General features: G+C 43.7%; 1 protein-coding gene across 4 annotated transcripts in view; it reads right to left on the bottom strand.

The window, feature by feature from the left end:
- The window catches only part of HCFC2 (host cell factor C2), a 116,722-nt gene extending 101,106 nt beyond the window's left edge, over nt 1-15,616 (bottom strand). The window contains exons 1-2 of one of the 4 annotated variants that reach the window (XM_029601512.1): nt 15,294-15,414; nt 15,042-15,093 (exon numbers count right to left, since the gene is read on the bottom strand). Coding sequence is in view for 3 of the 4 variants with exons in the window: in XM_029601511.1 (XP_029457371.1) it covers nt 15,294-15,456 (163 nt within the window). In the remaining variant the exon portion in view is untranslated. Of the gene's footprint in view, nt 1-15,041; nt 15,094-15,293 lie in introns of all 4 variants that reach the window. The other 3 variants (XM_029601511.1, XM_029601510.1, XM_029601513.1) reach the window with 3 other exon arrangements.
- Nucleotides 15,617-15,981: the final 365 nt, after the last annotated feature.

The following is a 15,981-nucleotide window of genomic DNA, read 5'->3' as shown; positions in this document are numbered from 1 at the left end:
GTCTAGCGTAAGCAAAAGGTGTTCTCTATCGTTGCCGTGTGGTTTCGGGAAAAACGTTGGCAGTATAACAGTTTGATTCAAGTGACATGCCGAAACTACCTTGGGTAGGAAGGAAGGGTGAGTTTGGAGGGTCACCTTGTCATGGCAGAATTGCAGATAAGGAGGGCAGAGAACCAAAGCTTATAATTCACTGACACGCCTGGCGGACGTTAGCTCGACCAGAAATGCCACTTTCCAGGTCAAATATTTCATGTGGCAACTGTCCATAGGTTTGAATGGTGGGAGCATAAGCTGTTCCAGTACAAGGTTCGGATCCCAGGGAACTGGAGGCTTGGTTACTGAAGGGCTGAGTTGCAAAAGTGCGTTCATGAAGCGAGAGACCAATGGGTGGTTCGAGACTGGGAGGCCATTGTGTGAAAGGCGATAGGCTGCTATGGCACTGATATGAACCTGTACTGAAGATGTCGCCAATCCTGACTGGTAAAGCGTATGCAGGTAATCCAGTAGGGTTTCTGGTGAACAGAAGAACGGATCTACTCATCTGATTTGGCACCAGGCTGAATAACTGTGCCACTTGAACTGAAAGTTTTTCTGGATGGAATCCTTGCAAGAGGATATAAATACATTTCGGACATCCGACGACACACCCAGATGGCTCAGTACTGTTCTTTAACCTCCAGGTTGTGAGATAAAGTAAGGATTGCATGGGGTCTAGCAGCGCCCCCCCACCCCCCGAGACAAGAGATCTGTTCCCTCCCCCAGTGGTATAGGAGGGTCTATTGACAGTTGAACCAGATAAGCATACCAAGGTTCTGTCTTAGCCATGCCAGAGCTATGAGGATTAGGTCGGCAACATCCTCAATACATTTTTGTATGGTACGAGACAGAAGCAGCATTGGAGGGTAAGCATAGAGAAGGCTCCCTTTCTAAGGGATTAGGAAGGCATCCCGTGTGAATCTCTCTGGACTCAAAAACACGAAACAGAATCTGCTGACTTTTCTGCTGATCACTGTTATAAAAAGAGGTCCATGCTCGGGGTACCCCAACAGGTGAAGAAAGCGTCTGCTATTTTCTGGTTCAGTGACCACTCATGTTGATGGAATATTCTGCTGAGGCGATCTGCTTTGGTGTTTGCTATGCCGGGAAGATAGGTGGCATGTAATGAGACTGCCTGCTTCTCTGCCCATTCTAAAATTTGAATCGCCTCCTTGCACAGTGTCCAGGAACCTGACCCTCCTTCCTTGTTTATGTAGAACTTGGCCACCTGGTTGTCTGTGTGTACCATGACGTTTTTGCCCCACACTTGCTCGGCAAAGGTGCAAAGGGCATTTTGAATTGCACATAGCTCCAGTAGGTTTATCGGTTGAGCACGCTCCCCCGCCATCCACAAGCCCTGCGTTTGAAGGTTGGGATGAGCTCCCCACCCCCACAGGCATCTGTGGTGAGAATGAGCTCGTGTACCAGTCTCCGGAACAGGGCACCTTCTGTAAGTGTAGCTGAAGATAGCCACCAAGCTATACCCCTTCTCATGGCCCGGGTGAGATGCAATGTGTTCGACAAGGGTTGAAGGAACTGCGTCCACTGAGTTTTGAGGCCCCACTGAAGATGACACGTGTAGGAGGGTGTGAGGTACCACATATATGGATGCTGTCATGTACCCCAGGAGGGTCAGGATCTGGTTGTTGCGTCCATCGGACTCAGACGGCTCCATCCCACATGCCTCACCTCAATATTAGCTTTCTCCACCAGCCTCGGGAAAATGGCGACCGCCGCATCTGCTTGCCGCACTCTCCGGTGTCCACAGAACGGCTATGGCAAGGCTTTCCGCCATGATTCACCTGCGGGCCTCCTGGGGTGCGCGCGCTACCCATGTCTTTATTCCAACATTGGTGCGAACCTTGGGGGCATCCCCCTCGAGTGATGTCACAACATCCGGGTATTTAAGTTGCCCATTTGCTGACTGACTTTAAGTTAGCAAGAATTGGATTCGTCCGGTCTAAGCTGCTCTGCCGCTTCTCGCTGCTGCTGGAAGCTCTCTCCACCCTCCAGGGTTTTACTAACTTGGGTACCCGCTCCTCGGGGGCCCTATGCTTCTTTCCAGGTGCCTATCTGATATCCAGGTACTCGCTCCTCGAGGGCCTGAGCTGTCTACCTTGGTGCCTGCTACTATTACTTCTACCTGCTGGGAACTTCACCATTACAGCTACAAGAGTGTGAGTAACTTAACATCTACCAGTCTGTCTCACCTACAGCTCCTCATTGAAGATCTGCATCGGAGCTCCCTATACCACCATTGTGGGACAGGTCTCCTCAGCCGAGGACCCCAGACTGCTGCTGCAGGAATCTACTCACTACTGCCACCTCTGGTGAACTCTACAAGCTGTACAACAAAACTTCTCTCTGTGTTTGTGCATCTGAGTCTAGCCTGGTACTGCAGTTCCCCGTGGGGCTCCTCCCCGTGGGAGTAGCCATCACTGCAGCACCTAAGAATCCACCAAACACCTCAAAACCATAACACTGGTGAGCCGAGGCCTCTGCACAGGCCTGCAATTGCCTTGCCAGGGCACTGAGGGTCAAAGCCCTGTCCTCGGGTAGGACAGCTTTTCCTTTTACCGTGTCTATGTGTGCCTCAATGAACTGCAAGATTTGCGTCGGTTGGAGGCTGGACTTTTCATAGTTGATTATGTATCTCAATGCCTGCAAACAATCGATCGTGTTCTTTAAGTGTAAACAGAGTTGGCTTGTCTGAAGCTAACAGCAGCCAATCGTCTAGGTAGGGAAATAGTTGAATCCCCTTCTGTTGAAGGTGGGCCACCGCCACCATGGTGAAGACTCTTGGGGCAGAGGAGAGGCCAAACGGAAGCACCTTGTATTTGTAATGCTGCCCATTGGACTGGAAGCATAGATACCGCCAGGATAAGCGGGGCATCGGGATGTGGGAGTAGGCATCCTTGAGGTCACATGAGCACATCCAATCGTTGGGTTGTAGAAAAGGGAGGACTGACTTTAGGGATGTCATCTTGAATTTCTCTCTATGAAGAAATTTGTTAACAGTCCTTAAGTCTAAAATTGGGCAGAGACTATCTGATTTCTTGGAAATGAGGAAGTATGGGGAACAGAATCCCTTGTTCCATTGATGTGATGGCACTACCTGTATGGCTTGCTAGGCAAGCAGAAAGGTTAATTGTGCTTGTAGGGGTTGTGCCCATTGCTGAGCCCGGTGAGAGGTGGCGAGACTGGGAAGCATTGGAATCTGCTTGAAATTGAACTGGTAGCCCCTGCGAACGATGTTCAGTACCCAGCGGTCAGATGTGATTGCAGACCACAAACTGAATAACTGTGCTACTCTTCCCCCCCACAGGTAATGGTAGGGATGGCCCGCCGATCTTAAAAACTTTGCGGGGGTTTCTGATTGGGGGCTGACTGTTGTTGCTGCTGGCGCTGGCCCCTGGGTCTGCCCAGGTTACGGGAATGTCTGCGCTCTGTACGGGGGGTATGACCAGTATGGGTACCTCTGGAAGCTGACTTTACGATAAGCTTGATAGTACCTCCAGGTTGTTGAGGATTGGTCCAAAAGGGTAGGCCAAGGACCTAACAGTTACGTTCTGTTCTTTCAGCTGGTCTCCGAAGAGGTTATCTCCCCTGCATGGCAGGTCTGCTAACTTCTCATACACATCTTGTCATATGGCGCTGGCCCTTAACCAGGCTATCTGATGAGTCGTTATGGTTGACGCCGATGCACATGACAATGTTTCAAACAACTCATAAATTGTACAGAAGAGGTGGCGGAGTATTTCTTCCATATCAAGTATCTGGTGGGGGAAGTACGGTGCTGGAGGAGCCTTCCTCAAACAAGGGCTTGATCTCTGCAGGCATTCGTAAAAATATTGCATGATATAGAATTGGTGCTGCTGTATCTTTGCATTCAGCATGGCGGATTAAAAGGATCGTTTTGTGAAGTCATCTAATTTACAATTGTCCTTACCCGGAGGGGTATTAGAATGAAGCCTGGTCTTTTTTTGCCTTTTTCATGGCCGACTCCACTAGGATAGAAGCGTGAAGGAGCTGCACTGCACTGTAGTATGGTGATTTCCTCATTCTAAATTTGAGATCCGCCTTTCTGAAAGTGGCCAGACTAGAGAGAGGAACTCCCAAGTTTTCTCCAGGACTGCATCCAGTACCCTGTGGGGAGGCAATGCTGTCAGTTCAGCCAGTACCTCAAATATTTTCAATATGCCCAGGACTTCTGCCCTAGAGTCTGGAATCTTCCTGGTTTCCACGGTGAGTCACACCCCTACCTTCTCTATGAACAGAGTAAGAAAGATATTCCAGCGCGGAGGAGGGCTCTGGTGGCTCCTCCAGTGGGTCGGATGGCAAATCAATGGACGAACCTGGAGAACTGGGTTGTGAGGCCTCCGAATTTGAGTTTGGCTGGGGCCACTTCTCCACCTGCTGAATGGTCTCTTCCTGTTGCTGTGGATGGGACCCTTCCTCCAGGGGGCCCTCTTCCAAAGAGGGCTTGCAGGCGGATGCTCCTGTTCGTGTGACTCCAGAGATGCAAAGAGACCAGTTAGAACTGCAGAAATCTGGGAAATTGCTTGTGCCATCAACCCTCAGAACCTGCTGGAGCCATGGACTTTCCTTGTTCCCTTGATTTGCGCCCAGAGGATGAGTAGGGTACTGCGGCAAATAATATATCCAAATCTGGTCCTCTGGGCCAGTGTTCTGGAGGACCCACCTCCCATGGGTGGATGTTTGGTAAGAGGCTCCTGCAGTTGGGGGAGATATCCTCCTACACTTGGAGACAGAAGAAATGTAGGAGTAGACTCTGCGTGAGGAGGTAGAAGAAGCTTCTGAGTCTGGGTAATCCGAGAGAGGGTCAACACCCCATCTCGTGGAGTTCCTCAGGGCTGAATACTATCTGCAGGTGCTGTCCTTGACCCCGCACCTCTGCCAGCTTGGGCTTCAGCTTCCTATGCCGGGTTTCTGAAGTCCAATGCAGACTGATGCTTGGAGTGGTGTCTTTGCGCAGACGCCTTATCTGCCCTTTCTTGTACTGAGGTGTGTGGCTTCCTGGGGCGCACTTCTCAATGTGTCGTGCATCCAAGCGTCGGTCCTCCAACGCATGCATTTTTTTGGTCTTCGTCGCATGGGTCAACGCAAGCATTGATTCTTTTCAATGGTCAATGCACTGACCTTTGCGCTGGTTTCGACGCCTTTGCACCACTGGTAGACGGACGATGCTGCTGAGCCCGGGCCACTGATGCATTGTCCGACGCAGCACTCATGGCCGGTCTTGGAGCAGGGAAAGCACTATGGTGGTGAGCACCATTTGGCTCGATAGCCCCTTTACCTTGAGGTCCCAGAGAGAAGGCCCTTTTCCTTTTCTCTGGGCGGTCCAACTTCGGCCTAGGGGAAGAGTGAGAGGAGAGACATTCCAATTGTGGGGCATAGGAGCCATCACCCCTTTCCTTGAGGCACACGATCTTCTGGGAGAACTATCTCTAGACCCACGGCAACATGCACCCACAGTCGCGGCAAGCCAACTGGTCGTGGTCGGGCCCCAGACAGACATAACAATAATTATGCCCGTCTGTAATCAATATCACTTTTCCTCACTGGCAGTATTTCAAGCCAGGCGGATTGGGGGCCATGGTAGCACCAAAAAGTGCTGTTGTGTTCTACGGAAGAAAAAACTGAGGAGAAGTCAGGAGAAAAAGCTTTGCATGTGGATGGCAGCACGGAAAAATGAGACTGAAAAGATGACAATCATGCGGGAAGAAACACACAGGAAGATGTGCGCAGCCACAGAAAGCAAAACTGTGATTGCTAGGAGAAGCTTCGCTTCAGGGTTACCGAAGGATGTCCCCCCCAGACAGCATGGTTAATTCAGTGCCACTATCGACAGGAAAACTATATTAATCTATTGGTCCCAAAACAAAGTTTTCTCCATGAAAAATTAGTCTTTTGAATTATAAATTTAAAAAGTTAACAGGGTCTTTTACTTGCTAATACAATGGCAGAATTATATTACTGTTTAACAGGTCTTTGCAAACTCTTCCACTGTGCCCAGTATTTCTACCATATCTCCTATTACTACTACTGATTATTTCTATACAGGCTGATGCAATATCAGGCACTGAGGTCAGCACGTCACTAAGTGCACGGTTGGACACGCTAGACTTAAGCCCAATGAAATACTGGGTTCAGTGCATCCAAAACTTGAGTCCAAACCAGCGGTAGCTAATAGCACTCATCACATGTAAATTCCATGTACATGAGGATATTAGCTATTACCGCCCGATTTAAAAAGTTCCTGTATGGCCAAGGTGCCCATTGTAATGTGGAAAATTTAACGCCATCCCGGGAGCTGGCATTAAAGATTTCCACGATCAAAGGCTCCACCAAAAAAAAAAAAAAAAAAAAATACTGCTTTCTGTGGTTCCTCCTATTAGTATTGTCGTGTTACAAAATAGGAAGAACCACAGAAAGCAGCATCGCGCAAAAAATAAAATCTTGAAAAAAAAAATTCTGAACACCCAATATACACAATCTAGGCCATGTACATTGTGCATGTTTTTTTGTGCCGAGAAAACGGATGCTCATATTGAGAGTCTATTTTCCTAATCCACACTAACAGCCATTTCTCCTGGATGCCCAATGGAGAGGAGGCACTAGGAACGCACAATTTCCTCTAGCGCCTTTTTTTTTTTTTACATAGCCGCTCATTACCCTATTGCATCACGCATCCGGGAGAGGTGGGCGAGTGCGCGTTAGGAAGCAGGCGCTCAATCATGAGTGCCCGTTTTTCGTGTGACGATATTGCATCGGCCCGACACTGCTTCATGAAACGTGCAAAGCACATATAAGAGAAATACAGTCCCTGCTCCATGGAACTTTCAATATAGTCAAGACACATAAGAGAAATTGTTTATTACATCAAGAACCATCAGAGAGAATCAGGGTATAAATTTTAACAGCTGTCTCAAAAAGGTGAATTTTGTTCTGAAGGGATGGCTTTCTTTCAAGAGTTTATATTGGTTACATAGTGAATGTCAGGTTTTTGTTAAATTAGTTGAACAGTCCTCAACAAAGGAAGATTCTACACTTTAGGATTGTTTGTGCCTCAGGGATCTGTATTGGGACCCTTACTTTTCAATATATTTATAAATGATCTGGAAAGAAATATGACGAGTGAGGTAATCAAATTTGCAGATAAAAAATTGTTCAGAGTAGTTAAATCACAAGCAGATTGTGATAAATTGCAGGAAGACCTTGTGAGACTGGAAAATTGGGCATCCAAATGGCAGATGAAATTTAATGTGGATAAGTGCAAGGTGATGCATATAGGGAAAAATAACCCATGCTATAGTTACACAATGTTAAGTTCCATATTAGGTGCTACAACCCAAGAAAGAGATTTAGGCGTCATAGTGGATAACACATTGAAATAGTCGGTTCAGTGACCTGCGGCAGTCAAAAAAGCAAACAGAATGTTGGGAATTATTAGAAAGGGAATGGTGAATAAACCGGAAAATGTCATAATGCCTCTGTATCGCTCCATAGTGAGCCCGCACCTTGAATAGTGTGTACAATTCTGGTCCCGTATCTCAAAAAAGATATAATTGCGATGGAGAAGGTACAGAGAAGGGCTACCAAAATGATAAGGGGAATGGAACAACTCCCCTATGAGGAAAGACTAAAGAGGTTAGGACTTTTCAGCTTGGAGAAGAGACGGCTGAGGGGGGATATGATAGAGGTGTTTAAAATCATGAGAGGTCTAGAACGGGTAGATGTGAATCGGTTATTTACTCTTTCAGATAAATACTAGGGGGCACTCCATTAAGTTAGTATGAGGCACATTTAAAACTAATCTGAGAAAGTTCTTTCACACTCAATGCACAATTAAACTCTGGAATTTGTTGTCAGAGGATGTGGTTAGTGCAGTTAGTATAGCTGTGTTTAAAAAAGGATTGGATAAGTTCTTGGAGGAGAAGTCCATTATCTGCTATTAATTAAGTTGACTTAGAAAATAGCCACTGCTATTACTAGCAACAGTAACATGGAATAGACAGTTTTTGGGTACTTGCCAGGTTCTTATGGCCTGGATTGGCCACTGTTGGAAACAGGATGCTGGGATGATTGACCCTTGATCTGACCCAGTATGGCATGTTCTTATGTTTTGTGCATAATGTCATATACAGTTGTGATCATAAGTTTACATACCCCTGGCAGAATTTGTAAGATGTGTAGCATTTTAAGAAAATGAGTGATCAGACAAAACATCTGTTATTTCTAAATGTGTTTCTAATTAAACTATTATGCATCTCAGAATAGCACAATCTTTAAACAAACCATAGCAATAAAGGAAATAATAAAATACTTCTGTTCAAAAGTTTTCATACAATTGAATGTTTGGGCTGATAATATAGACAAGTTAGCACACACAGGTTCAGATGGCAACGAAGGATAATGTAAATGGTGATAGTGAATTACAATCCCCAAGTGCCACAAACAGGCCAGGTTTTCAGGATATCAACAATGAATATGCATGAGAAAGATTTGCATACACTTGGACTTTCCGATATGAGAACAATCCGAAACACAAGGCCTAGTTGACCCTTCAGTGGCTGCAGCAGAAGAAAGTGAAGGTTCTGAAGTGACCATCACAGTACTGACTCCAACATCAGAGGCATTTTGGGGAGAACTCAAACATGCAGTTCATGCTAGACAACCAAAGAATTTACAGGATCTAGAAGCTTTGCCCAAGAGGAATGAGCAGCTTTACCACATGAGAAAATAAAGGGCCTCATTCACAACTATCACTAAAGACTGCAAGCCATCACTGATTCAAAAGGGGGCAATACACAATATTAAAAACTAAGGGTATGCAAACTTTTGAACAGGACTATTTCATTATTTCCTTTATTGCTATGGTTTAATGATTGTGCTATTCTGTGAAGCACATTAAAAAATATCAAATATGTTTTGTCTGATCACTCATGTTTTCTTAAAATGGTACACATCTTAAAAACTTCTGAAACAGGTATGTAAACTTAGGAGCACAACTGTACATCTGTGATTAATGACCCAGATATGGAACTGAACTTGTCAAAGTGACAACTGACACAGCACAGCATTAATACACCCGCAGGGAAAGAAATCTACTGACAGGATATTTGTGGTCTTTGCCCCATGATGCTGACTCGCACGTTTGTTTATAGCAGGAAGTACACAGAGCATGGGCCCACAACCTTGAGTCACCCTTGACTCCTCCTTCTCCAAACACATCCAAAACATCTCTAAAGCATGTTATTCCTTTTCTCCATAATAGTGCTTCTCAACCAGTCCTTGGGGCACACCTAATCAGTTTTCAGGATATCTACAATGAATATGCGTATGAGAGATATGCACGCACTGCTGCTGCTATTGTATACACATTTATCTCAGGCATATTCATTATGAATATCCTAAATACCTGACTGGCTAGGTGTGCCCCAAGGACGGTTAAGAAGCACTGCTCTGTTACATCAAACTCCATCCCTTCCTGTCTGAACATACTACCAAAACCCTTACCTGCTCACTCATCTCCTCCCACTTTGACTTCTTCAACCTGCTCATCATGGGTATCCCACCAATCCATCTCACTCTACTACAGTCTTTTGAAAATTCAGCTTAAGTCAACACAGTGGCTCCCCATCTGCTTCCACATACAGGTCAAGCTTCTTCTCCTCACTCTGAAGCATCTCATTGCCTCTTCTATTTCCCCACAATCACATCCTCCCAAACTTCTTTCATTAGGGAAGATGGTTTTATCTGTGCACTTCTCCATTGCCAAATCTTGACTCTGTGCTTTCTACCTCGCTGCTTCGAATGCCTGGCATAACCTTCTTGAGTGGGTGTACTATGCTTCTTGTTACCATATTCAAATCCTGTCTAAAATGTATATAAAATATTCAACTTCATAACTTTTGGGGGCTCATGATACTAATCAATGGCCACAGTATGCCAACAGCACAAGCCTCTAAAAATGTTCAAATATAATAACTCTTAAATTCTCAATGTATATTCAGCAAAAATAAAACTGGATAAGGGAAGCAGATTTGAGGATACTGCCAAAAGATTAACTTTATTATGATGTAAACTGGCTTCCAGAAATGTGTTTTGCTGTTGTACAGCAGATACATCAATGACTGCTGTAACCTTTGATGAGAATTCACTCTAACCATCTGGGCCTCTTTGTTCATCTAGCCATCCAGCCTTCCTCTGGGCTGAAAACAAGTTATGTACTCAAACTGGCTAACAAGACATCAGGTCATAATATTAAAACTTCTTCACACTACCCATATTTAGTCAAATTACTTGGCCCAGCCATTCCCGTAGAATGCAAAGGCCTATGGCAACTGCAGCCAATCATGCTCCCTAGGGAAAACCAAATCTTTACCTCAAAGAATAAAATCCAGTTCACAATTACCTGGCAAGATTCCTAAGTTAAATAGATTCCTCTACTAGTAAACATTTCTATAGCGCTACACGACATATGCAGTGCTGTACAAACAAACAAGCAAAAAAACACAGTCCTTGCTCAATAAAGCTTAAATTTAATAAGACAAACATACAGGACAAGAGACTTGGGGCATTTCATAAAGTAAAACAATGGTTAAAGGAAAGAAAAATGAAAAAGAAAGTTAGTTAATGAGGCTAAAAGCAGACAATCGTGCATAATATTTAAAAGCAACCTCAAAAAGGTGAGTCTTGAGATTGGATTTACAAATGCTGAGAGGAAGCATGATGCACCAGTTCAGAAAGACTATTCCAAGCACACAGCACAGCCAGGTGGAAAGCACAGAGCTGGGAACTGACGGTACAGAAGGACACAGATATGAGTGAAGGCCCAGGGACAAGCAGTGGATTTCCCAAAGTCCACCTTAATAATCTTTTATGGATTTTTCTTCCAGGAACTTGTCCAAACCTTTTTTTTTTTTTTTTTTTAATTTCAGCTTAACATAAGATATGCCTTACTGGGTCACACCAAGGCTTCATCAAATCCAGCATCCTGTCTCCAACAGTGGCCAATCCAAGTCACAAGTACCTGGCAAGTACCTAAACATTAAATAGATCCCATGCTACTAATGCCGGCAAAAGGCAGTAGCTATTCCCTATTGATTAACAGCAGTTTATGGACTTCTCCAGGAACTTATCCAAACCTTTTTAAAACCCAGCTACACTAGCTGCCTTAACCACATCCTCTGGCAACAAATTCCAGAGCTTAATTGTGCACTGAGTGCAAAATGTTTCTCCAATTCATTTTAAATGTGCTACTTGCTAACTTCATGGCATGCCCCCTAGTCCTTGTATTACATGAAAGAGTAATTAACAGTCACATTTACCCATTCAAGTCCTTTCATGATTTTGTAGACCTCTATCATATCCCCCCCTCAACCAGCTCTTCTCCAAGCTGAATATCTCTAACCGCTTTAGCCTTTCCTCATAGTTACCCTTCTCTGTACTTTCTCCAGTGCAATTATATCTTTTTTGAGATGCAGCAACCAGAACTGCCCTCAGTACTCAAGGTACGGTCTTACCATGGAGCAATACAGAGGCATTATGACATCTTCCATTTTATTAATCATTCCTTTCCTAATAATTCCTAACATTGTTTGCTTTTTTGACCATCACAGCACACTGAGCCGAAGTCAAAGTAATATCAACCATGATACCCAGATCTTTTTGCTAGGTAATAACTCCAAAAATGGAACCTAACATTGTGTAGCTACAGCATGGGTTATTTTTCCCTATATGCATCACCTTGCACTTGTCCACATTATATTTCATCTGCCATATGGACACCCAATCTTCAGTCTCGCAAGGTCCTCCTGCAATTTATCACAATCCGTTTGTGATTTCTCTGAATAATTGTGTCATCTGCAAATCTGATCACCTCACTCATTGTACCTCTTTCCACATCATTTATAGACATATTAAAAAGCACCGATCCAAGTACAGATCCCTGCGGCACTCCACTGTTTACCCTTTTCCACTGAGAAAATTGACCATTTAATCCTACTCTCTGTTTCCTGTCCTTTAACCAGTTTATAATCCACGAAAGGACATTGCCTCCTATCCCATGACTTTTTAGTTTTCTTAGAAGCCTCTCATGAGGGACTTTGTCAAATACACTACATCTACCGGTTCACCTTTATCCACATGTTTATTAACCCCTTCAAAACAAATGAAGCAGATTTGTTAGGCAAGACTTCCCATGGGTAAATCCATGTTGACTGTGTTCCATTAAACCATATCTTTCTATATACTCTATGATTTTGATCTCTAGAATAGTTTCCACTATTTTTCCCAGCACTGAAATCCAGCTCACTGGTTTATAGTTACCCAGATCGCCCCTGGAGCCTTTTTTAATTATTGGGATTACACTGGCCACCCTTATCCACATGCTTGTTCACCCCTTCAAAAAATGTAGATTTGTGAGGCAAGACTTCCCTTGGGTAAATCCATCATGGCTGTATCCCATTAAATCATGTCTATGTATAAGTTCTGTGATTTTATTCTTTATAGTAGTTTCCACAATTTTTCCAGGCATTGAAGTCAGGCTCAGCAGTCTATAGTTTCCCGATCACTTCTGGAGCCCTTTTTATGTATCGGGGTTACATTGGCCACCTTTCAAGTCTTCAGGTACAACAGATGATTTTAATGATAGGTTACAAATTACTTGTAATAGATCTGAAATTTCATTTTTTAGTTCTTTCAGAACCCTGGGATGTATACCATTATGAGTTTTGTCTCTATGGCCAACTTCCTTTCAAATTCTCTTTTAGCCTATCAATATTTTACATTTAACTTGCTAATGGTTATGCTTTTTCCAATCTACACTAATAGCTTTTACCACATCTTAGCTACACTAACAGTTTTTAGCACATCCTCCAGTAACAAATTCCAGGGTTTAATTATGTGCCGAGTAAAAAAGTATTGTGTCTTAAACGTATCACCTAGTAACTCCTGCATGTCCTCCATAGACTTTGTACTTTTTGAAAGTGTAACCAACCATTTCACGTTTATCCATTTCAAACCACTCATTATTTTATAGACCTCCATCATATCTCCCCTAAGTCATCTCTTCTCCAAGCTGAAGAGCCCTAACCTCTCCAACCTTTCCTCACAGGGGTATCACTCCATCCCCTTTATCATTTTAGTTGCCCTTCTCAGTACCTTTTCTAATTCTACTATATCTTTTCTTGAGATGCGGTAACCTGAACTGCGCACAGTTTTCAAGGTGCAGTCGAACCATGAAGCAATACAGAGGTATTATAATATTCTGTTTTATTTTCCATTAAGCGTAAACTATATAACTGAAAATAAAGGATAAAATGGGCACTGCTTCGCAGAAAACTCATTCTTATCATTTCTGCACTGCTATCATAACTGAATTGGAAGCTTGGACAGAACCATCTGAAGAATACTGTGTGGCATAGGTGTGCTTAAATGTAAATAAATATTTTCATTGAAATGCTGTAATAATGCAGAACATTATTTCTGCTTTGTTTTTATGATGTAGTCTGCTTGTAACTGGTAGACTATGCTACATACAAGGACAATTTTCAAAGTCAGTTATGTGCATAACCTGGCTATCTGAAAACTGCCTTCCAGTTAACAGTATGCACATTATTGAACAAGCTGCATTTAGGGGAGGCATCACTGGCAGTGTGTTTGGGGCAAGACAGAAAATAATGCGTAAATTGTATTTAAGTCTACATGTGTTTTCTGTTGAAAATCTACCCACACAAAAAGTAGGTATAAAAGTCCAAGGGTATAGTTTCAAAGAGAACATACACATGTTTTGTTTTGTTTTTTAAGCTTGGTGCAAAGTACAGAGACTTTGACCCAAAGCAGAAAAATCTGAAGTTTCCCCTCCCCTACCTGTCATTTTCAATTACTATTATTGGGGTTCATTTTATACCTTGAAGTTAATTGTGTACTTCCAAAACCAAACCTTCACTAGTATTACCAAGAGACTCACTGTTAACAGAGTAGGAAAATTTTGCAGCTATATGGTATATACAATAACTTTACATCCAGCCTAAGTATAATTCAAATGCATAAGAGCCTAGGCTACAAATTGCTCAAGCTATAAAAGTGAATAGCATCCCCACTTTTAACCCTCATTTATAAATCTCCCATCCCTGATAATATGCTCAAACTGTTTTCCTTCCCTTCCTAAACTCATACTGGTCTTCTTTACCCACACCTACTTGACTCTATTTAGCCCTGATGGATTAGAAGAGGCTGAATGTGTGCAAAGTACTAGAAAAAAAAGTACAGTTTATGCATGACCATCACATAATGCATCACTTTACATAAGCAACATGACAGAAGTTTAGAAAAAAAATGTTGTATTTTGATGTCTTGATATATCAATCAAATTTGCAGGATGGAAGAGATATCAAGTACACTAAAATCCAATCTCTCCTCCCCAACAAATTTCATGGGAAAAGGAGTATAAAATCAGCAATAACATACCTAAGTTTTATATAATATGTTAAAGCATTGAATCATTAATATACTGTGCTGCACCTAGAGATGTTCTTTTAAGAAGTTTGGCTTATTTATTCATTTCAACATACATATAAAGCAATTACATTCAGGGGAGCATGTGGTTATACCATACATATATTAATGCAGGTAAAAGTTATTAAGTGTGAAGCATACAACTAGTATGAAAGTCTGGGCTGACTGAACTATTTATCTTGCAGTTTTTTCAAAGCTGTCAAGTGACAGACTTTCCAGGCAGTGAGGAGAATATTTAGCTATTTGACACTTTTGAACTTACATCCCAGATAAGCTAAAGAGCACCCCACAAAACAGCTATGATATCATTACTAAATGCCTCAAAGATTTGGAATCAGAGGGACAACGGTCCTTTAGTGCAAGTTTAAAAAGTGGCCTGACATATCACAACCTTCAACAGAGCAGGGATTTGATTTTCTTGCATGTCTCATGCTAAGTGCAGTAGTGGCTGGTATAGATACCCGGCAGATGCAGCTTCTAGCGAATAACACTGACGGCGCAACAGCGTTCCTCCTCCAAATGGAAAAAAAAACAAAAATCAAATGGCAAATCTCAACCCAAGCCCTTGAGCACCCGGGCCAAGTGCAGCCAAAATCGAGTCAAATGTGGAAGCTCCGGCAGTGGGGAAGGAAAGCCGGAGGAGAGCCCCGACTCCAGCCCCACCGGAGGCTGCGGCCCTCACCCCCACCCCCCGCGCCGCCGGCTCCTGTTACCCGTATTATACACATGCAGCTCATCGGCGATGCCCTCGTTGCCGCCCCCGAAGATAATCATCAGCTCGCGGATGGCTACGGCCCGGTGTCCGTGGCGGGAGCGGGGCACTGGGCCTGTGAAGGAAAGAATCCGCCTCCAATTCTGCAGACTGGAAGCCGCCATCTTCCCCCCCTCCCCACGCACACTCCAGCGCCGGCCTCCCCTCCCACAATGCAGCGGGGAGCTGATGGAAAAGGGAGGGGGGGTTGCTGCGGACACGGGTCGCCAGGGAAACGAAAGAGGCGGGGTAGTCTCGGCTGCTGTTACAATTCAGTGAGGGGCATTGGCGGATTTCACACCAAGCCAAAGAAGATGAACTATAAAATTAGCTGATGTGCTGTATTAATCTTGTCATGAGAAATTCACAACTCCTGAATTTTATTATTGCTTTGTTTGTATTTTTAACTGTTGTAAATCGCCTGGAGCACATGATTGAATGGCCGGTGAATAAATGCAGTCAACTAACTAAATACATACAATGATGACTCTGCCCAAGTCTCCTTAGCTTCCCCCTTTTTTACACTGCCTAAAGCACCAATAGGCGCTGAAGTCCTCGCACTCTCACCCTGCCTGCGTTGTTTACTCTTTTTAGTCCTATTCATGGCTCTTTTTTTTTTGTTCTGATATATACTTAATTTTTATCTGTTA

The sequence above is a fragment of the Rhinatrema bivittatum genome, chromosome 4 (genome assembly GCF_901001135.1).
Source record: "Rhinatrema bivittatum chromosome 4, aRhiBiv1.1, whole genome shotgun sequence".
In the NCBI taxonomy this organism is placed as follows: Eukaryota; Metazoa; Chordata; class Amphibia; order Gymnophiona; family Rhinatrematidae; genus Rhinatrema; species Rhinatrema bivittatum.
This window is presented reverse-complemented; position numbering and strand designations above follow the sequence as displayed.